At 42.4% G+C, this 23213-nt stretch overlaps 1 protein-coding gene across 1 annotated transcript; it reads right to left on the reverse strand.

Annotated features, from left to right (window-relative positions):
- Positions 1-8: 8 nt before the first annotated feature.
- On the reverse strand, positions 9-17906 carry LOC146640698 (rab3 GTPase-activating protein catalytic subunit-like; the record flags this gene model as incomplete). Its single annotated transcript, XM_085399906.1, has 7 exons — positions 17402-17906; positions 17058-17173; positions 4540-4705; positions 3450-3549; positions 1027-1119; positions 714-886; positions 9-105 (listed from the first exon to the last, which is right to left on the reverse strand). Coding segments are annotated over exons 3-7 (619 nt in total), but the record flags the coding sequence as incomplete, so codon positions are not given.
- Positions 17907-23213: the final 5307 nt, after the last annotated feature.

Consider the following 23213-nt stretch of genomic DNA (forward strand, 5'->3'; position numbering starts at 1 on the left):
GAAGAGGCAAACATACATAATCAGAGGTTTTCTCTTGCTCCGATGTCCCACTGGAGTTGGACAGCTGAGTGTTATTCTTACAGTCAGACTTCTCCACAGCAGCATCTGGAAACAGAGACACAAACACAAATAAATAAGTCTGTCATTTAGAAACTCTGTTGTTTTCTAGATGTTAGAAGAATTAAACAAGTGCAGCTCACGTAGTCATCACTTCATGATAAAACACAGGATGCTGATCGCTCAGTGGCAAAAGCAGGATGTGACCAGAAGTAGACAATAAAAATAAGAACGCTGCCTGATATCCTGTTTAAGATGACGCTCTTGTGCTTTACTGAGCTGCTGTCAGATGGGATCAATATCTGTGGCCAGCACTCTAAGACATAAATGCAATTACGGCTGTAGTTTTAAGATTCAAGGCTGTCTTAGCTCGAGCTCGAGCTGCTGAGTGTGACGGGCTCAACAGTAACCAGGAAGGAAAAACTGTTTGTGAAAAGAAGCAGAGGAGCCACATCAGTACGAGTCAAACTACCACACGCTCCGAGGTCTCTGCTGCTCTGAATATCACGCTCACCGTCTCCTAACACGGGATCCACACCTCTTCTGTCAGAATCAGTTTCCTCATAAAATGAGCTGAAACCATTAAAACTCAGTCAAGTATTAGTCAACTCCGACTAGTTAATGCCTTTTAAACAGGTTACATGATTAACTCTTACCAGAAGGACAGAATTGAGTATCTCGGTGTTAAGGGGCGACTCATCGATGCGTCGATGGCGGCGAATGTGCTTCCGGGCACTGTGCACCATGTTGGAGACAGACAGTTTGGAAATGGGCACAGTTGCTGCTGGCTCGGTCAGCTTGGACAAAGCAGAGCTGATATCACTGTTTTCTACAGACGACAAACACATCCAAGAGTTTCTGTTCAATTGCTGAGGCCCGGGTCAGCACAGATGCCCAGATCTCCCAGTAAGCTACGCACGTTTCCAGAATGCAGTATGGTCACTCAACAAGTAAAGCCAGGAACCTGACCTTTGCCCTCATCTTCAGCGTATCCTCTTCCAGGAATCTCCTCTGTACACTCAGTCCTACAGCAGAGTTTAAAGAGCTCTGTCACAGCCTCACCTACAGGGAACACAAACAGTTACTGACCTGATATTTTCTTATTCAAACTTTTCATGAAGCACACGCTTCAGCACAGCGAAGCAGGACAACATCTGTGTAACATTTTCTAAATCATGGACGTGGCAACAAAAGAAAAGTCCACTTTACATCACATGTAAAGTGCTTGGGGCTGTCATGAGAGGCGGGGCACACCCTGGACAGGTCGCCAGTCTGCCGCAGGGCAAACACAGAGACAGACATTCACACCGTGGGAAATTTAGGGCCCCAATGAACCTGTCCCCACTAACTGCATGTCTTTGGACTGTGGGAGGAAGTAGGAGGCCCACACATAGAACAATGAGGAAAAAAAGACACTTTATTTGTCCTTTACTATGTTCTTTCTATCGGTAGCTTGATTACATCCGTCTTATCTGCTGCGTATCATTTGATGCATGAATTTTAGCTTAGAAATAGTTTCCTCTGTGCTTATCTTAATGACCTTGTAGTACCATATCACCCTATTAGAGCACTTCGCTCTCACACTGCAGGCCTACTTGTTGTTCCTAGAGTATTTAAAAGTAGAATGGGAGGCAGAGCCTTCAGTTTTCAGGCCCCTCTTCTGTGGAACCAGCTTCCAGTTTGGATTCAGGAGACAGACACTATCTCTACTTTCAAGATTAGGCTTCAAACTTTCCTATTTGCTAAAGCATATAGTTAGGGCTGGACCAGGTGACCCTGAATCCTCCCTTAGTTATGCTGCAATAGACGCAGGCTGCCGGGGGATTCCCATGATGCATTGAGTGTTTCTTCTTCACTCACTATGTGTTAACAGACCTCTCTGCATTGAATCACATCTGTTATTAATCTCTGTCTCTCTTCCACAGCATGTCTTTATCCTGTCTTCCTTCTCTCACCCCAACCAATCACAGCAGATGGCTCCGCCCCTCCCTGAGCCTGGTTCTGCTGGAGGTTTCTTCCTGTTTAAAGGGAGTTTTTCCTTCCCACTGTCCCCAAAGTGCTTGCTCATAGGGGGTCATATGATTGTTGGGTTTTTCTCTGTATCTATTATTGTACGATCTACTGTGCAATATAAAGCACCTTGAGGCGACTGTTGTTGTGATTTGGTGCTGTATAAATAAAACTGAACTGAACTGAACAGGTAAAAATATGGCGACATCAGGAGTTTCAGACGGTGAGAGAATGAATCTCGCTGCAAAAGAAATGATGTTTTAAACCCTGCATGTCAACGTCTCCCTGCACACCAAGCAAACATTAAATAAACTGTTTTATAGTCACTGTCTCGACTTGTTTCTGTAATTTGATGTCATCCATTTTTTTTATTTTGCCATTTTTATAGGAACAACAGAGCAGCTTTTTCATTTCAGTCGTTTTATTTTGACTCATGATTTTTTTCTTGACGTCGTTTTTTGTTGCTGTGATCTTTTGATGTTAAAGTCTAGTGTTGACCACAGAAAGAGACTTACTGTGATTATACTGTAATCTGTGAAAATCCTCTGTGTGCAGCTGATGGTTAAAAGAAAACATTTCAGTTCATTCAGATCATTTTTATGTTGACAATAGAAAACCATCCTGAATGGTCGGTTTGAATAAGTGCAAATTTAGATCCTATATGGTTGAAAATAACTTAAACATATCGTGATTTATTTCGTGTTTTGTGATATAGCAAAAAAATATTGTGATATTACATTTTCCTCATATCACCCAGCGCCACCATAGATGTCCATACATGACGTCTAACAATGAAGAATGACACGGGGGAAATGTATTGGACAGAAAGAAAGGTGCAAAAAGACACATTTATGAGTAATTACAGAGCAATCCTGCCACTTAGTGCAAATTAATATCAGCCGGTTCAGTCCCAACTATGGCCTCATTAGCCAGGTTTCACACAAGAAGCGTCTCATGATGGGTAAAACCAACAAGCTCTCTCAAGACCTTTGCACACTTAAGACTGATGGCATCGGCTACAGAAGAACTTCTAAGTTACTGAAGGTTCCAGTGAGCACTGTTGGGGCCATAAACCTGGCGTTGCCCCTGCAGGGTTTTTATTTATTTACGATAAACCAGCCACGACCAAGCGCTCCCCACACGATTTCAGACAGACGAGTGAAAAGACTTATCAGAAGAACGACCTGGAACCAGCAGGTACAATCGTTCCACAGGAAACAACAACATGACCTGCATCACACACACGACTCCTAAAAGCCACTGGCAGGGTTTCTGGATGTCAGCCACTTGCTGACATGTATTTAAAAAAAATTTAATAATTTCTTAATAATAATATTACATTTTTCTATTTGTGTATTAATGACATGACATGTACTGCCTACCTGGAGGCTGCTGTGGCCATGAATACTGCTGCCAGTCTTGGAGCACGTAGGTGAAGCGAATGGCGATGTTGACTGGAGGCAGAGGGAACAGGGAACAACCCTGATGACAACAGGAAGACATCAGCTCATGTTTATGGTAACAAGCTGCAGCATTAATCTCTCTGTACAGGCGTGGATTACACCTCGTCATTGTCGGCTGTTTCTGGGAACATACTGAACACATTTAACCCTCATGTGTGGATGATGACAACATCAATCAGGATTTTTATTCTTCTTTAGGAATGAATATAAGATTTTTGAACTTCATTTTTTAAATGTCCACTTAGGTGGACAACATCGGTTTTGACTTATGAAGGGTATGGAGACATCAGTGTGTAGTGTTTCTGTGCAAGTTTACCATCAACACCAACACAAATACAAGAAAACAGCCTTTGAATAGCTGCAGACCACTGTGCATGAAAGGGTTAAACAACGTGATGTCTGGGAATCCATTGTGTTTCCAGGAATAGGAATAAACAAAGTTCAAACAAACTGATCATTAAACCGACATCCACTTCCTAACAGTCTTTATTTTATTCACAAATTAACTCCACAAAAATCCAGAAACCGAATTTACACAGAATTAGACGTCTTCTTCTTCCTCTTCTGTTTTCCCAATGTTCACATAACTAAGCAGTGTGCTGTACTGTTATCAACCTGCTCTTTGACGAACTATTACAAGAATATATTCTTATTATAAGATAAGATGTTTGTGTTATTTTCAAGTTGAATACAGTTTTTGTGTGACTGTCAGAGCACAGCAGGAGGAGGAGGAGGAGGAGAGACTGTACATGAGCAGGAAAAACCAGATGAATAAATGTTTTAGAAAATACATTTACATGCACTTCGTGGATGCTTTTATGATTATTAGTTGCATTTAACAGGATTCACATCGTCCTAAAATCGTCTGGAACAGGATGCTGAGGTGATACTTGTAGAACATGGGTACATGATGCTCTGTGGCTGCACAATTTTAATTTTTCTTTATTAAAAACAAACAAACAACCTTGAAATATGATCCATATAAAGATGTTTGTTCCAGAGCACTTACTATCTTAGATTTGAAGATGTCGAGCAGGCCGGACAGGTGGTTGTACTGCACGGGCGCTCGACGCAGGTGAACGATCTCAAAGTCGGTGCGCACGCCTGGTCCTTTGCACTCTCCGGCATACATCCGCCTCCACTTCTGCTGGATCTGCACAAACATCGGCACCTGACTGAACACAAGATAAACAGCAGAAGGCATTACTAGCAGGATCTCTGGTACACGCCCGACATCCAGCTTCAGTTTCTCTCAACCAGCAACAATCCAGCTAAACTAAACAGTCCGACTGAAACACAGAGCAACAAGCTGCAGAACTGCATTGTACTGGCATGTATGTCAGCACTGTCACTGCACGGACCACTGAGTGCTACACAGACTGGTTTTAATATGTTGTGTTCATTGGCGTAATCTGGGGCTGCAGCAATTCATCACTTCTAAAAAAATCCTCCAAACCCATTCTTTGCTGCGATGCAGCGATGCAGCGATGCAGCGATGCAGCGTGCTCTGTGGCACAGACTTGTTCAACGATGTAAACGTGTGTGAGGGATAGGTCAGTAGGTAGAGTGGCTGCCCCGGGATCAGAAGGTTGGGGGTTTGAATCAAGTGAAAAGCTAAGCTGAGGTACCCCTGAGCAAGGTCCCTACACGTCTGCTACCCACCAGCTCGATAGCTAGCCGGGAGCTCGAGGGTCACTGAAGCCGCAGAGAACGGCACAACTCCCGGCACATCATATTCAGATCACCGCAGACTTTCGCTACTCAGGTTAAACGTGATATATAAGTCACTTAGACAACCTAAAAATGTTATTGTTGGACTTTTTTCAGTGTTTTATTTGTTCGTGAGTAAATCGGTTTGGCTGAGATTAAAGTTATTAGATTAGATAAAATAAAACTTTATTAATCCCCCAGGTGGGTTCCTCCTTGGTTTTCACACAGCTGAATAAACGTCAAACAGAAAACTGATTAAACAGAAGTGTGAGATGGTCGAGAGTTTACTCCAGTGTCCTGTTATATTTTAGACAGCAAGGAGCAGACGGCCGAGTTTATTAAACTCCACCGAGACAGCAGTGACGCTAATCCGAAGGCGAGACCGTCCAATTTAACAGCCGTTTACTTCCGGCCTACCCGACCTTCTCAGGACCCGGCCCACATAGACCGCGAAGGCCGGGTCCTCAGGAGGATGCAGCCCATGAATTTGGACACGACCACTGACATGTTACAAAACAAACTCACATCGCTATCAGCAGCCATGTTGTTGCCTTTGGCTGCCTGATCGGTTCAGGAAATTAGGATGTTTTTCTACGCATGTGCGAAAAGGTGGTCGCTTCCTCTATAGTTCTTTCACAATAAAATAAAACAAACAAATTCTAAATTCATCCATCCATCTTCATCCGCTTTATCCGAGGCCGGGTCGCGGGGGCAGCAGCCTAAGCAAAGAGGCCCAGACCTCCCTCTCCCCAGCCACCTCCTCCAGCTTATCCGGGGGAATACCAAGGCGTTCCCAGGCCAGCCGAGAGATATAATCTCTCCAGCGTGTCCTGGGTCTGCCCCGGGGCCTCCTCCCGGTGGGACATGCCTGGAACACCTCACCCAGGAGGCGCCCAGGAGGCTCCAATCTCTAAGGGAGAGGCCAGCCACCCTTCGGTGGAAGCTCATTTCTGCCGCTTCTATCCGCGATCTCGTTCTTTCGGTCACTACCCACAGCTCGTGGCCATAGGTGAGGGTAGGGACGTAGATCGACCGGTAAATGGAGAGCTTCGCTTTTACACTCAGCTCCCTCTTCACCACGACGGACCGGTGCAGCGTCCGCATTACTGCAGCTGCAGCCCCAATCCGTCTGTCGATCTCCGGCTCCCTTCTCCCATCACTCGCGAACAAGACCCCGAGATACTTGAACTCCTCCACTTGGGGCAGGAACTCATCCCCGACCCGGAGTGGGCACTCCACCCTTTTCCGGCTGAGAACCATGGCCTCAGATTTGGAGGTGCTGATCCTCATTCCCGCTGCTTCACACTCGGCTGCGAAACGTTCCAGTGCGAGCTGGGTGCATTGTGTGCCGGGTGGCGGCCAGGAGCGGAGGCCCTGGCGGACTGACCCCCGGCTGCCAAGACTGGCAATAGGGACAATTCTAAATTCAATTCAATTTTATTTGTGTAGCGCCAAATCACAACAACAGTCGTTGTGCAAAACTCATTCAGGCATTTGATGACAGGTTTCAAGATGTGAAGAATATCCAAAAGGAACTGGAGATGTTTGCTACGCCGTTTAATGTGCAACCATCTGTGCCAGACACTTTCCAAGTGGAAATAATTGGGCTGCAAAACAACTACGAGCTCAAAGCTAAGTATAACAGCCTCTCTCTGCTGGACTTTCACAAACTGTACGTTCATGCTGAGGCTTTTCCCATCCTGGCGAGACATGCCCTGAAATTTGCATCTCTGTTTGGGACAACGTACCACTTTGAACAGGTCTTTTCAAAACTGACTCTTGCAAAGAGGCGCTTCCACTCAAGACTAACTGAATCAAACTTGAAAAAGCAGCTTCGAGTGGCATCATCATCATCACTGCCAGCTGACATCAGACACCTCGCCAAAAAGAAACAGTTCCAGCCATCTCATTAGGTAAGTCTGATGAGCAGAAATGCAGCAGTAACACAGCAGCAGCCCAAGCAGAGAAGCCTCCTCCAGCTTGTCCGGGGAACGCCAACCCATTCTCAGACCAGCCAAGAGATGTTAATATAAGCAATTAGCAGGGTGTGTCAAAGAGTGAACAGAACATCGCCGAGTCAGCTGACAGCTCCATAAAACGTGTTTCCTACAGCAGCAAACAGGCTTCAAGAAGTGACAGTAAGGAGAGGTGTCAAGATCTGTGGGCCAGTCAGCCTCTTGTGTAAAGGACACAGTGATGCTGAAGTCATAGAGGCTGTGGTCAGGTCAGTCAGCCCAGGTTTCAGTATTCCTGACATGCCTGAGATAAAAGGACCTCACTCCCCGTTAGTTAAAGGAAATATTGAAAGCTCATCAAAAAACTGCTGACTTAACTCTTTGTGCTTGCATTGGCTCTCAGGAAGGCATCAGTGCAGCACCGTACCAGTGACAGTGAGGAAAGCTGCTCATCATTGGTTATGGCTCAAGAACTGCTCCAAAATCGAATTACCACCTCATTCCTGAAAAGCAGGCAGTTTATGAAAGATTTTGAGAATATATCAGTGATTCTTGAGATAAGGGACAAAACATGTCCAAAGTTTCTGTCAACACCATCAGATTTTTTAAAAAGTACAAAAAAATAAGGAATTATTGTGGGTAACTTACACTGTGAGGACCCCTTTACCACTTCCTGTTTGATACACATGCCATGAGGTCACTGCTCTGGTGAGTTTTTTTAATTTTTATTTCATTTATTGCATACCTTTCTGATAAAACTCTGTGTCACAACCATAGTGCATCAACACCACAGTAGAGGCCATAAGCAACTGATGAACAACAAGATGGCGTCTGTCAGAAAAACGTGCTATGAGAGAAAGTAGGGTATTTTGTCAGCACCATCAGGATTTTTGCCTGACGGTGTTGACCCTTTTTCTAATGATTTTGGCAAATGTCACAAAAGTGTCCTATTCACTAATTATATTAAGTTATTTTTATTACTATTTCAGTCATATTACTTCCTGTGCATTTTACTGATATTTCTGCTTTACAGATGTGTCGAATATTATGGAATTTGCCTGATCTTGAATCTCATAGTTAATGTATACTTTATTAATCCTGTAGGAAAATGCTTAGTCCTCTGCATTTAACCCATTTACTCAGTGAAGCAGTGGGCAGCTACCAATCCATGACCCGGGGAGCAGTGTGTAGAGACGGTACCTTGCTCAAGGGTATCTCAGGATAGCCGCTGTTTGGTGGATTTGAACCCCCAACAGGGCTCTAGAGTGCGACCAAATTTTTCAGTGGTGCGACTAAAAAAAAATATTTGGTTGCACCTGTGCGACCAACTGTTCGGGTAGCAAAAAAAATAAAAAAAAATCTGCAACCTTCCCTGTGGTCAACAACAGACACACATTTTGTCCCTATCGTGGACTAAACCAATCAGAGATAGTAAGGGGCGGGACCTCTCTGATTGGCCGTGGTCCAGTTGAAAGTGCAGGTGGAAGTGGGAGGTGAGTAGCTTGAATAAAGCGATATCAATTCATTAAATCCTGAATCGACTTTTAAATATAACTGTGTTTTGCCAGAAACGCCAGATTCTCAGATTAAAGCTCACAAAACCAGTTCAACAACAACCAAACAGCAAATCAGAGCAGGTACACGGACTCCACACAAAGACGTAAACACAGAGCGGACCCGACCCATCAGAATTAACTTTGTCTTTCTCGGCTTTCTCACCCGACGGCCCGTAGATGGACACGCTGTCGGAGCTTAGCGAATCTGATGCGTCCGGTCCGCGATGTGTTTACGTCTTTTTGCGCTGATTCTGAGCTGCAGGTTTTGTCTCTCTCCAACCAAAATTCACCGAACTGAATTTTGCTGTTTTGCTTCCACGACTATTAAAATCACATCCATGCACAGCTAGCTCTCTCTCTATCTCTCTCTGTACTTCAAGAACAGTTTCCCGTCTCCAATCTCTGTTTTCTGTATTATTTATTCGCTTATTACCCACCAGTCTACCGTTGTTTACAGTGCTGTCGGCTACTGTCTTTTTCTTCAAGAAAGCCTATTTTTTCTGTTGTTCAATACTGAAGAAATTTAAACTTTATATGCAGAACATTGTAGAATATTTTTAAGGTTATCTGCTATAAAAAGCCAGACCAGGAAAATCTCCTTCATGTTTTTCTGTGTTTTATTCTCAGTTACTTTCACACAAAGGAATCTGCTGTGATGTTCACAATTCTGATGAAGTCAGTACTGATAAATGATCAGAATTATAATATTTCTGACTGTCTGAGGCTAAGTTGAATCGAATCGGGACTTTGAAAACCGGAATCGAATGGATTATAGAAATCAGTGATGATACCCAGCCCTAGTGAGCAGCCTGGGCACGACAGAAGTGGATGTAGCTGTAATAGGAAAAGAACTATTGCTAACTTTTCTGTTAAGTTAAGGCCTGATCCTTCTGAAATTCATAGCCAGTGCTCTGACACGGTGTCATCAATCTTTGAATGCTGAAAAAGCACAGTGTATCCAGAAAAACACATTATATTATATAAATTATTATAAAACTTGTGTGCGCCTAACTTTTGTGCCGGTACGCGTACGCCCATGGCAAAAAGTTAGTCTAGAGCCCTGCCCAACGATCATGGGGCAAACACTATCTACTGAGCTATCTCTGCCCCGAGAGCTGGTCTTTTAAGTGATGATGTATGAACCCTGCTTTCGGGTCCAAACTACTCTGTGTTTATTAAGGCTGTTGTGTTTTAACATGTTTTTATTCTTTTTTATCTTGTTCTATTTAATCTGAACAAGCCCCTAAAAACAGTCAGTGATCACTGTCAGCCTAACCATCGGGAACCCTCACGTTAACTTTTATCAAGTGGAAAAAAGTTTCACTGTGTTTATGTTACGCTAACATAGCTGTGTTGCTAGCAATCACGTAGCACATCATTATATACCAGCTAGTCCAACATCAGTAACCCTACAAACGCCAGTGCTGTTTAGTTTTGTCTTCATTTATGTTGGAAGTGATAGCAGAGCTGGTGTTAAGGTGGAAACCGGCGAGCTAACTTCTAACTCTGTTAAATTTCATATATTCTGTTTTCATGGATGCCTGGATGTTACACCTGGTAAAACAGCCACACTGATCATTTTATTAAAGATGAAAGAATTTAGACAGTTTGTAACTCTCAGTGATGCCGCAGAGTTCCTTTGACTTTGGGATCTGCAGCGGAGTTTGGACCTGGAAACGGCTAATGACATCAGACTTAAAGACCGGATAGCATTTCTGTTGCTTAATACATATTTGTGTTGTGAATATTCATCCTTAATATGTGTAAATGCATATGCTTCAGAAAAATTATAGCAATTACAAAATGGTACATTTCAGGCTAGAATAGCAAAGAGGAAGCTGTCAGTAGAGGAACAAAAGAGAAGGAACAGGGATGATCAAAAAATAAGTAGAGAAAAAATTAACAGCCAGCCTGAGTTTCTCATAAAGGGAAAGATGGAGAAATAGAGTGAAAGAGGGAAAAATAAAGAACATCAGTGATCTGAAAGGAAGAGAAAAAAAGGCAGAAGAGAAGGTTTTGGAAACAAGCACAGAGAGTCAAAAGGAGAGAAAGTCCAGCAGCGTCTAAACACACAACCACAGAGTACTTTAGGAATCAAGGAGCAGTAGGCAGCTACTTGCTGGTGAACTATTAAGATGTAGAACTTGACATGTGCAAAAACAGAATTGTTATGATGTGTCTTGTGATATTACAAAGGTTGTTAAGGTTTAATGGTCATTTTGAAAGAAATAATATCCTGTTTTCTACTCATGTGTCACCACTTGTCAACTCCATAATATGGATTTTTTGTTTATTTTTCTGTTTTGAAGAACCATATATTTTCCTCCCTCATGATCTTCCAATAAAAATACGTAATTTTCTAAATAAATATGTAATTTTCACGCTGCTAAATATGATCGTTTCTTATGGAGATTAAATACAAGCTTCTGAAAATATGTATGACTGTAACTCTAATAATCCATGCATCCATCCATCCATTCGCTTCCGCTTATCCTTTTCAGGGTCGCGGGGGGCGCTGGAGCCTATCCCAGCTGTCATAGGGCGAAAGGCGGGGTACACCCTGGACAGGTCGCCAGTCTGTCGCAGGGCCAACATACAGGGACAGACAACCATTCACACTCACATTCACTCGCACATTCACACCTAGTGGCAATTTGGATTATCCAATTAACCTATCCCCACAAGCTTCATGTCTTTGGACGGTGGGAGGAAGCCGGAGTACCCGGAGGGAACCCATGCAAACACGGGGAGAACATGCAAACTCCACACAGAAAGACCCCAGCCTGATGTTGGAATTGAACTCAGGACCTTCTTGCTGTGCGGCAACAGTGCTAACCACCGTGCTGCCTAACTCTAATAATAAAAAGCCAAAACAATCTTACTTTTAAATGTGGTATAATTACTTTGAAAACATATGTGCATAAACAGTAGAACAGAGAAGCTGGTAATAGTCAAAATAGCTGAAACAACTTAATTTAAAATATATATTTTTACATTTCTTTGTGTCTGATGGTGTTGACTAAAACCTTGCACTTCTCCAGCAAAAACATGATTAAAAATTGTTACACCTGGCAGATTGTACCAAAACAAGGTGAGACAGCCAAAACTTTGTGTAACAATTATATGTAAATATGTCTTTAAGAGAGTAAAGAGAGGTTAGTTTATTTTGGAGTAGAGCTCCATTTATTAAGAAAAATTAAAAAAGACAGGAACACTCTTTAGAGGTTTGTGGGTGGCTCTCAAAAGAGCCGTTGTGGGGAAGTCACTCAGACTTCAAACAGGCTACTCCTTTGGTTGCCAAGACACGGCTCCCTCCGCCGAGAAGTGGGCCATGAACTTCTCCCCCACCAGGACAGCCTCTCTGGAGGAGTTGTTTGCTGCTACACGACCCAGGCCTTGCAACGGCTCCACCACAGCAGGTGCCACACCCCTCACAGCAGGTGCCACACCCCTCACAGCAGGTGCCACACCCCTCACAGCAGGTGCCACACCCCTCACAGCAGGTGCCCCTCTCTTGTCCAAACAGCACAGAAAATTGTGGAGAACACACGTTGCCTTCACACACTTCTCCGCAATTTCAGGACGGAGCTCCATGGAGCGCAGATACAACCTCTACTGTGAGGGAGAGAGGGAAGTTCCAGCGCTCCTGGAATCCCTCTGCAATGCACCGCCAGTCTTCAGTTGAAGGCACAGCCATGAAGTCGTCCACTAGACAGTCCCAGATGGACGTCGCTACCTGGGGGGTGATCTGGCTCACCAAGGACACGCCAACTCGAAAACTGAATGCGATGGTCCTGAAGGAGTCCTCGGTGGCAAGGAACCTGGACAAAATGCTGCAGTTACAAAATACATTATTCAAATTCCAAAATACTTTTGTGATGTCAGATTTAAATTACAAAACATAAATCTTACATAAAACCTTTTGTAATTACAAGGATAATTACATGATATATATTAGATATAATCTAAAACAGTCTGCTGGGATTATATACAAATATTCAACTATCCCAGAATTAAACCAGGTCTAAATAAAAAGAAAGGAGTGAGTATCACTACAAAGATTAACCCACAGTGGTCCTCATACCACAGTTTGATATCAGCAAACAGCGAGAGCATACATTGATATGACACCACAGCCATGCTATCATTCAAACACTGATAACGGCATAAATCGAATTACAGTGGGGCAAAAAAGTATTTAGTCAGCCAACGATTGTGCAAGTTCCCCCACCTAAAATGATGACAGAGGTCAGTAATTTGCACCAGAGGTACACTTCAACTGTGAGAGACAGAATGTGAAAAAAAAATCCATGAATCCACATGGTAGGATTTGTAAAGAATTTATTCGTAAATTAGGGTGGAAAATAAGTATTTGGTCGATAACTAAAATACAACTCAATACTTTGTAACATAACCTTTGTTGGCAATAACAGAGGTCAAACGTTTACTATAGGTCTTTACCAGGTTTGCACACACAGTAGCTGGTATTTTGGCCCATTCCTCCATGCAGATCTTCTCGAGAGCAGTGATGTTTTGGGGCTGTCGCCGAGCAACACGGACTTTCAACTCCCGCCACAGATTTTCTATGGGGTTGAGGTCTGGAGACTGGCTAGGCCACTCCAGGACTTTCAAATGCTTCTTACGGAGCCACTCCTTTGTTGCCCGGGCGGTGTGTTTTGGATCATTGTCATGTTGGAAGACCCAGCCTCGTTTCATCTTCAAAGTTCTCACTGATGGAAGGAGGTTTTGGCTCAAAATCTCACGATACATGGCCCCATTCATTCTGTCCTTAACACGGATCAGTGGTCCTGTCCCCTTGGCAGAAAAACAGCCCCATAGCATGATGTTTCCACCCCCATGCTTCACAGTAGGTATGGTGTTCTTGGGATGCAACTCAGTATTCTTCGTCCTCCAAACACGACGAGTTGAGTTTATACCAAAAAGTTCTACTTTGGTTTCATCTGACCACATGACATTCTCCCAATCCTCTGCTGTATCATCCATGTGCTCTCTGGCAAACTTCAGACGGGCCTGGACATGCACTGGCTTCAGCAGCGGAACACGTCTGGCACTGCGGGATTTGATTCCCTGCCGTTGTAGTGTGTTACTGATGGTGACCTTTGTTACTTTGGTCCCAGCTCTCTGCAGGTCATTCACCAGGTCCCCCCGTGTGCTTCTGGGATCTTTGCTCACCGTTCTCATGATCATTTTGACCCCACGGGATGAGATCTTGCGTGGAGCCCCAGATCGAGGGAGATTATCAGTGGTCTTGTATGTCTTCCATTTTCTGATGATTGCTCCCACAGTTGATTTCTTCACACCAAGCTGCTTGCCTATTGTAGATTCACTCTTCCCAGTCTGGTGCAGGTCTACAATACTTTTCCTGGTGTCCTTCGAAAGCTCTTTGGTCTTGGCCATGGCGGAGTTTGGAGTCTGACTGTTTGAGGCTGTGGACAGGTGTCTTTTATACAGATGATGAGTTCAAACAGGTGCCATTCATACAGGTAACGAGTGGGGGACAGAAAAGCGTCTTACAGAAGACGTTACAGGTCTGTGAGAGCCAGAGATTTTCCTTGTTTGAGGTGACCAAATACTTATTTTCCACCCTGATTTACGAATAAATTCTTTACAAATCCTACCATGTGAATTCATGGATTTTTTTTTTCACATTCTGTCTCTCACAGTTGAAGTGTACCTCTGGTGCAAATTACTGACCTCTGTCATCATTTTAAGTGGGGGAACTTGCACAATCGGTGGCTGACTAAATACTTTTTTGCCCCACTGTAAATCGGGACTTGATGAGACCCGAGTATCACTAGAAATATTATAAACAGTCGTCTCCGTACCACAGCTTGCTATCAGTAAACACCGACAGCATTCATTGATAGCATAGCACATCCATGTTAGCACAGGTATCAATAAAGGACTACCGTATTAAACACTTTTACTAACCTCAGGGAGATGGACAGGCGCTCTGCAGGTGGGATTGAGCGTCTGTAGTTGGTGTCAAGGCGGGCAATGCTGGGACCAACGCGGGACAGCAGGTCCTCAAACTGGGCGAGTGAAAGACGGTGGTATTGCTGGAATCTGCCGTCATCCAGGCGCAGCTCCTGGAGCAAATGGTGAAACTCACCAAACTGCTCACGCGTCTGGAGGACCTGATGGACCCAGGTACGGCGAGGACGTCCTTAACGCCGCTGCTCTGCTCCTTTTTGGCTCCTACCTTAAAGCACACTGTGCGCTGTCGATCTTACGTGCTGCACAATAATGTTTAACATTTAGTATTTACTGTTATATTCCCATAGATCATCATGGTGTTGTTTATTTTATTGCTCTAGTCTTCTTCTGCTTGTTTTCTTTTTTCTTTCTCAACAGGTGATCCAGGAAAAAAAAAAAAAAAAGACCCCAACGTATTAGCCAGAGGTCCCTTTACTACGGTTCGGAGCCGCGGACCTGTTTTATTTACGAGATCACTGCAAAAAGTGCAGCCTTACCTAATGTGCACCTACTGTTACTCATTTATATTAAGATTTAAACATCTAGTTGGTGTTGGTATGGAGAGTAACCTTCGGTAATAGTAATAAATCACACAGCAATAGGATATTCATGTAGTTGTAAAGTATTCAGAATATGTTACTTCTATTATCTTTGGTGGAATACATTTTAAAATTAACACTGTCAACAGGTTAGCACCTCATACCACAGTGCAGCAAAGCAGTCTCATGAGCGCTGGGAAGGACACTTAAGGACACTTTAAGGAAAACTTAAACTGAAAGCGAGCCTTTATTTGGGCTGATGCAGAAGGGAGTAGACAAAACATAACAGGGACTGAGACTGCAACTAACCAAAAACCTAAACTGGAAAAACACTAACCTGACTGAAAGGCATAACTATGATCACTGTGAACAGAATGCTGTGCAGATGCATGGAAACTGTGAACCAAGTGGCGTGACGAAAGAGACATGAACATGACCTGCACGGAACCTCATCGTGCGGCTGCATGAAAAACAACATAAACCAAATGGCAAACATGAACTGCACAGAATCCTGAAAAACACTTAACTTGACCGGGGGGAAGTACACAGACGACGCGACACAGACTGTATGAAACACAGAGACTAAATACACATGAGGGATGATCAGGGGAAGTGGCCACACATGGGAGCACAGCTGACACACATGAACCTAACGACAGGACAGGAGAAATGAAACTGAATACACTGACATTGAATACAGACTTTCAAAGTAAAACAGAAAACATGGAGATTAGACGTGACATGAACTTGACAAACAAAGAAAACTTGGACATGAAACATGGCAGAATGTAACTAGATCAGGGGTGCCCAATCCCGGTCCTCGAGAGCTACCGTCCTGCAGCTTTTAGATGCATCCCTACTCCAACACAGCTGAATCAAATGAATGGCTTGTTATCAGGCCTTTGCCAAACACGATGGCATGCTGAAGAGGTAATCAAACCATTTGATTCAGCTGTGTTGGAGTAGGGATGCATCTAAAAGCTGCAGGACGGTAGCTCTCGAGGACCGGGATTGGGCACCCCTGAACTAGATAAACCGAAATGAAACTAGACTAAAAAGAATAACAAAACACCAAGAAACTCAGAATACTGGGTCACATGACCCAGGGCCATGACAATACGGAGGTGTTATCAGCTCAGTATTGAACAAGAAATATTAATGCTTCAAATTATTTGTCCTAAAGGATGCAAGCTATACAGAGTACTGCACATGTGACTTTGTGAACATACCTCATTAAATATAATTCGGACAGTTTTTTAACCTGAATATTTGCAACAAACAAAAAATATACAGAGTCAGTGCTAAAAAAATAATCAGAGGAAAAAATTAACATTTTAACTTAAGCTGCCAAGCGGAAGTAGTTGGTTTCAGTACATAAGTATCGGGCTTTGCTATTTAATCCGTAGCTATTGACTAATGAGGGGTTACTGAAGTGCCAGGTTTTTAAAAGTTGGCGTTAATGTCGTTCCACATGTGGAAAGCGACAGAAAACATGCTGCTGTTTGCACATATTTAATAATCAGCTCTGCACAGGAGCAGAAGCAGAGTCCAGCCTGTTGCTCTTACAGTATAATACTCATAAAGAAAGTACAGTAACCGTGGTTAGTCACTGAGCAGCCCGGTGCGTTTCTCTTGATTTCTTTAGTCAGGGTAAATTCATTCACCTGCACGGGTTAGCTAAACGAACTTTACAAAACAAGTTTCCCCGACAGCCGAGTGCTCACCTAAGGACCTAAGTTACGGATTAGCTTACACACACATTTAACTTACCGAAAATAATACGGTGGGGCCTCAGGTCCTCCTGTCTGGTAGTCCAATTTACTGAAGAACACCTCAGGCTGTCACTTTGAAATAGCCGGTAATGTAAACGCTGGACCTCTCAGCATCTGCCATTCCCGAACAGACACATGCAAGTTTGTCCGTGACTGCAGCCGCGCTGTACATTTATTTCTGTTTCAATATTTTTTTCAGTTTCAATATTTTTTTCGGTTTCATTTCAAGGTGGCATCGTTCTGATCCCATACACACACAAATCCTGATTTACAAGTACAAAATATTTATGACCACAATTTGAGCCCATATACTCTCTCTACCACAGCTGCCTTTGAACTTGCCTGGCCAGGTCTGAGTCCAGCTTTGCTACTCCTGCCAGGTCACATGACACAGGGGTGTGCTCTGATGTCAGCAGGCAGGTCAGTGGAGCCCTCTGGTGGTGGATATATGGCAGTGAAACAGGAGGAGGCCTGAGAACAGACAGCAGGCTTAACTAGCAGGACAAAGTAGCATGTAGTACTTGAAGGAGTCATCACAGCCAATCAGCTCTCAGGAAAATGGAACATCACATAAATATTTCTCTTCTTTGATTTTCATCAATGTATTTCCTTTGATAGATTTTCCGTCAACACTTCTGCTTGATTAGAAGCTCATAGGCAGTTCCTGTCACTCTACAATAAAACAATGTAAAGGCTGCCCTCTCTGCCCTCCCACTAGCTGACACAAGTAAACTGTGCTAAGATGCCCTACATGGACTAAGGTTCTTGGCCACACACATATAGATTTGCTTGGCTGTAGAAATCCATGCCATGAAGCTCCCAGCGCACATTTTTGATGCTTCTGTCTGTGGCAGAGCAGGTTTGGAGCTCTGCAGAGCCTTGGTGACTTTTACTGACTATGCACCCCTACCCATTTATTATGGGTAGGGGTGCATAGTCAACAAAATAGTCAACAAAATATGTAATTTGACATATTTTGTTGTTTTGTGTGTGTGTTTGTCTGTGTGAAGTTTTGATGTGTATGTGAAAAACACAATTTTGAAAACACTGGAAAAAGACCTCAAGACATGTTTTCCTTTACTTTCTATGAAACAAAAATTCCCACCAAGGCTTTTCAGTGTGAAATTTAGTGTATAGAAAATACCTGTGCCAGGTTGTCTCCATCTAGTGGTGAACATGGCCTCACCACTACATCAGGTGAGCTTTTCACTGTGCACAGTGACACAAAAGTCATTTAACAATTTTAAAAAAAGCAATGTTACAGATTCAGTAAGAACTGAAGTTTATCATAATCCTTCAAGTTTCACTCAGTAACAGCAGCTTTTTATTATTGGCTATATTTTAGAGTCACATTTATATGAAATGTCAAACAATCACAGAGTGACACTGAACTAAACAATCAATGCCATGTGAGTTGTTCTTGTTTGTTCTTTATCTCGGATTTATTGTAAGCAGCGGGAGTAAAAGCTAAAGAAAAATAGTAAAGATATGAATGAATCTCTGCTCTTACAGCTTTTATTGTGCCATAATGTCTGCTTTGAAACCGTCCTCTTGCTCGTCTCTTGGATGCTCACCTCTTCTTCACCTGTTCCTTTCACCAAACTGCTGCACTCTCGTTCTCTGCTCTCGCCTCCTCTTCTGATTATAATTAGATGCAGTCAGCATGTGCCAAACAAACTCCCCCCAAATCGATCATGTTTGATATGATGATGACGTTTTTAACATCTTATTTATGCACTTGTTGGGTGGGAAAGAGTAAACAAAGATGGGGCATAGAAGCAGAACTGAGTCCTACGTGTGGAGGGACAGTAACTGTGTGTGTATATGTAAGCATTTAAACACTGCAGAGAGTCAAATTAACAGTAACACTATTTTGTCTAAGTCCGCCATTGTAGAAATTCATTTCACCGAAACAATAACATGGCGCACAATGTGACAATAAACGTATAAAACACAAATTCTTACCTAGCAGGAGAATAAATAATCAGTATTTTAAGGCTACTGCATGTATAGATGTCACTGCTGGCTCACATAAGCTAGCTCTGAGACCCGCCAGAGTTTACGCCACAGTTGACTGTCGCGAAAGAGTCGTAAATCACCGGCATTGTAAAACTTAAAATGATTCCAGGGCATGTTATAAAACACCCAATAGATGTACTGGATATTAAACGGTATCAAACGACTAAATGAACACAGGGTTACAATTACATGCTCACGTCGTCACATCGAGAGTTTATTCATTAATCATCAGAGTTCAACAATGTTACATCCAGTTGAAAACAGCTTCACTAACGCCAGCAAAACAGGCTAACAGTATATAAGAGCACAAAAACAGCCGTGCTTATCGACAGCTCGACATATCCTCAACAACTCACCTCAGTATGTGTAACCCGTTCATGTGTTACGCCTGTTGTTCTTGCGTTGTGTCACATGATGTCAAATATCAATGCCAGATTCATATCTCTGCTGTGATGTCAAATATCAATGCCAGATTCATCTCTCTGCTGTGATGTCAAATATCAATGCCAGATTCATCTCTCTGCTGTGATGTCAACAGAGAAGCGAATCTGGCATTGATATTTGACATCACAACAGAGAGACTGGATGTGATGTCACAAAGATGACTGTGATGTCAGAACCCTTTAAATGTTGTAATTTACAGATGGTAAATGGCCTGTATTTGTATAGCGCTTTACTAGTCCCTAAGGACACCAGATTCATCTCTGCTGTGATGTCAAATATCAATGCCAGATTCATCTCTCTGCTGTGATGTCAAATATCAATGCCAGATTCATCTCTCTGCTGTGATGTCAAATATCAATGCCAGATTCATCTCTCTGCTGTGATGTCAAATATCAATGCCAGATTCATCTCTCTGCTGTGATGTCAAATATCAATGCCAGACTCGACCTCTCTGTTGTGATGTCAACAGAGAAGCGAATCTGGCATTGATATTTGACATCACAACAGAGAGCCTGGATGTGATGTCACAAAGATGACTGTGATGTCAGAACCCTTTAAATGTTGTAATTTACAGATGGTAAATGGCCTGTATTTGTATAGCGCTTTACTAGTCCCTAAGGACACCAGATTCAGAGATATTTAATTCCAAATTATTTGACTGCATCATTGCATCTTTGAGTTATGACCCAAACTCTCTATCAACTTTATGAATAAATTCACGTCCCCCTGTGACCTCATAATTACACCACAATTCAGATAGCATGAATGAGTCATGAGGTCACACCAACAGTGACAACATAAGCAGTGACATCACTAAAGTTGCCAGGTGAGTCCATAAATAGAACCCGTGACGTGGAGCAGGTATCGCTGTTTTGGACCTTGTCCCTGCAGCAGCTCCAAAGTGAGCCAATGGAGAGAATAGCTCAGCGTTTAGAGTTCCTCATAGAGGAAAATAGAAGGATTAGTGCTAGGATGGACAACCTTGAATGGGAGTTCAGAAAGGAAAGGAGGCGTGAGAAAGCACCACAGAGTGCCCTTGGCAACCTAGGTCTAGGTCTAGGTCTAGGTCTAGGTCTAGGTCTTGCCATAATGGGCCCCATCTTCGGTGCAGCTTACCTGTCCACCTTGATTGGCTGCTTATAACATAATAACTATACTCTGCTCTCATTTATGTTAAGTTTTATTTTGCCCTCACTTGCTAATTAAAATAAAGAAAAATTATATTTAAAAATATATATTAATTGCTCTGTGTGTTTATTTCAATGAAGACGTGTATTTTTTGTGATAGAAAAATATAAATTGTCCAAAACATTTGAGAGTTTTTAAATTAGCACTGCATGAGTTTAACTGTGGCACAGACAGCTGTCAATCCTGGTGAGTGAGAGTTCAACCTCCAAACTGAACCCAGTGTGTTACTGGCAGAATCACAGATTTACTCACATTTACTGATTGTTCTGTAGGGTCTTTACAATTTTCAGCCCCTTCAGGTGACTGTTGTCTTCTGACTCCATCTTTATGGTTTAGTTAGATTAAATATTTAACCAGTTAATTCAAGAATGAAAGACACATTTATCACAAAGGCACTCTTATAATGTAGATTAAATGTGTGTTGACATAACATCTAGATGTATGATTAGAAAGAGAGAAATGTTGTAATGAGTAATGACATGAACAAAGTGCAGTATTCCAAGATGGCATCAGAGTTTTAACACCTTTTATACTCATGTTTTTATAATTATGCTAAGTTTAAAAGCTCAAAGATAATGACATAGATGCATCTGTTTCTGTTATTATCACAAGACCATATTGGTCGCACTCTAGGGCCCTGAACAATTAGCTAATGTTGTTCATGAGACTAAAGTCAGTGTAAATATATGTGGCCAATATTCTAGTTATTATATTAATCATTATAAGTTATTACAGCAGTGAGTTTGAACTCTCAAATCAAATCACTTATTGTCACATCACATGTGCAGGTACACTGGTACAGCACATGTGAGTGAAATCAACCCGTTCTCACTCCCGACGCGTAAAATAATGACGACAGAAACACACACTTTTTTTTATTTTATTTATGTTTTATTAGTTTTCTTATTTATACAACATATACAACAAATTCAATTTAATCACCGTGAGGGGGAAAGCAAAACCAAACCGAACAACAACAGAAGAGACAAACGGACCAAAACAAGACCAAACAAAACACAAGAATAAACAAACCAAGAAATACAATGACATTATACAAAATCGGGCCTCCCATTTTGTACATATTTCAACCATTTCAACCAATATTCTTCAAAAGAGTCCGCCTGGCACTTTAGCCTAAAAGTTATTCTTTCCATAACAAAAATATTATATATCACATCAATCCATTCATCTATGGTAGGAATATCCTCTTTAATCCAAAGGCGAGTTATGGCCTTTTTGCAAGCTACCGACAGCACACTGAACAAATACTTATCCGGTTTGCATAGATTAAGACTCTCTAGGTTGCCTAGGTACAATAATGCAAAATGAAATTGTATTTTCTTTTGGAAGATTGTTTCCATGACCTTATGTATTTCCTTCCAAAATGGAACCACACGGGGACCTTCCCAAAAAATGTGAAAATGATTTGCTGTTGCATGTCCACAATGCCTCCAGCATGTTGTGTTCTGAGAATAATTGGATTTTTGGGCTGGGGTAATAAAATAACGAAATACATTCTTCCAGCTGAATTCCCTCCACGAGGGGGAGCTTGTTACTGACCACTGCTGCCTACAAATCCCATCCCATTCCTCTCCTGTTAAGAATAGATTGCTCTCTGTTTCCCATCTTCCTTTAACATATCTTGTATCATGACCCCGTAGATTGATCAGTGAACAATATAATTTGTAAATGATTTTTTGATAGGGTCCATCTCTATATGCATTCTCGAATATATTTATAATCTCTTCATTCCCAGTCGATAACTGAGAATTGTTTAGCTTTTTTTAGAAACACACACTTCTTACCGAAGAAATGAATATTATTTTACAGTGTTGCTGAATCACATGGATGAATTTAACACCTGGACACAGTTATAGGGCTTTGGAGCGTGATGTCACGGGGGTGGGCTTGGAAAGGATTTTGGCCCGATCCGCCATTTTGGGGGTCTAGCACAAGTGAAGAGGGAGCGAAGGCACACACCAACAGGCACACACCAACAGCCATGGTTCGTTCTTGCTGTGTGGTCGTCTGCAATGTTCGATCGCACGAGGCACAACATGAGGCAGCTCGTGTATTGATGTGATGTCAAATATCAATGCCAGATTCATCTCTCTGCTGTGATGTCAAATAACAATGCCAGATTCATATCTCTGCTGTGATGTCAAATATCAATGCCAGATTCATATCTCTGCTGTGATGTCAAATATCAATGCCAGATTCATCTCTCTGCTGTGATGTCAACAGAGAAGCGAATCTGGCATTGATATTTGACATCACAACAGAGAGACTGGATGTGATGTCACAAAGATGACTGTGATGTCAGAACCCTCTAAATGTTGTAATTTACAGATGGTAAATGGCCTGTATTTGTATAGCGCTTTACTAGTCCCTAAGGACACCAGATTCAGAGATATTTAATTCCAAATTATTTGACTGCATCATTGCATCTTTGAGTTATGACCCAAACTCTCTATCAACTTTATGAATAAATTCACGTCCCCCT

The sequence above is a fragment of the Rhamphochromis longiceps genome, unplaced genomic scaffold (genome assembly GCF_057381845.1).
Source record: "Rhamphochromis longiceps isolate RC_006_pf unplaced genomic scaffold, R_longiceps_female_GT1.1 unmapped_scaffold_3, whole genome shotgun sequence".
In the NCBI taxonomy this organism is placed as follows: domain Eukaryota; kingdom Metazoa; phylum Chordata; class Actinopteri; order Cichliformes; family Cichlidae; genus Rhamphochromis; species Rhamphochromis longiceps.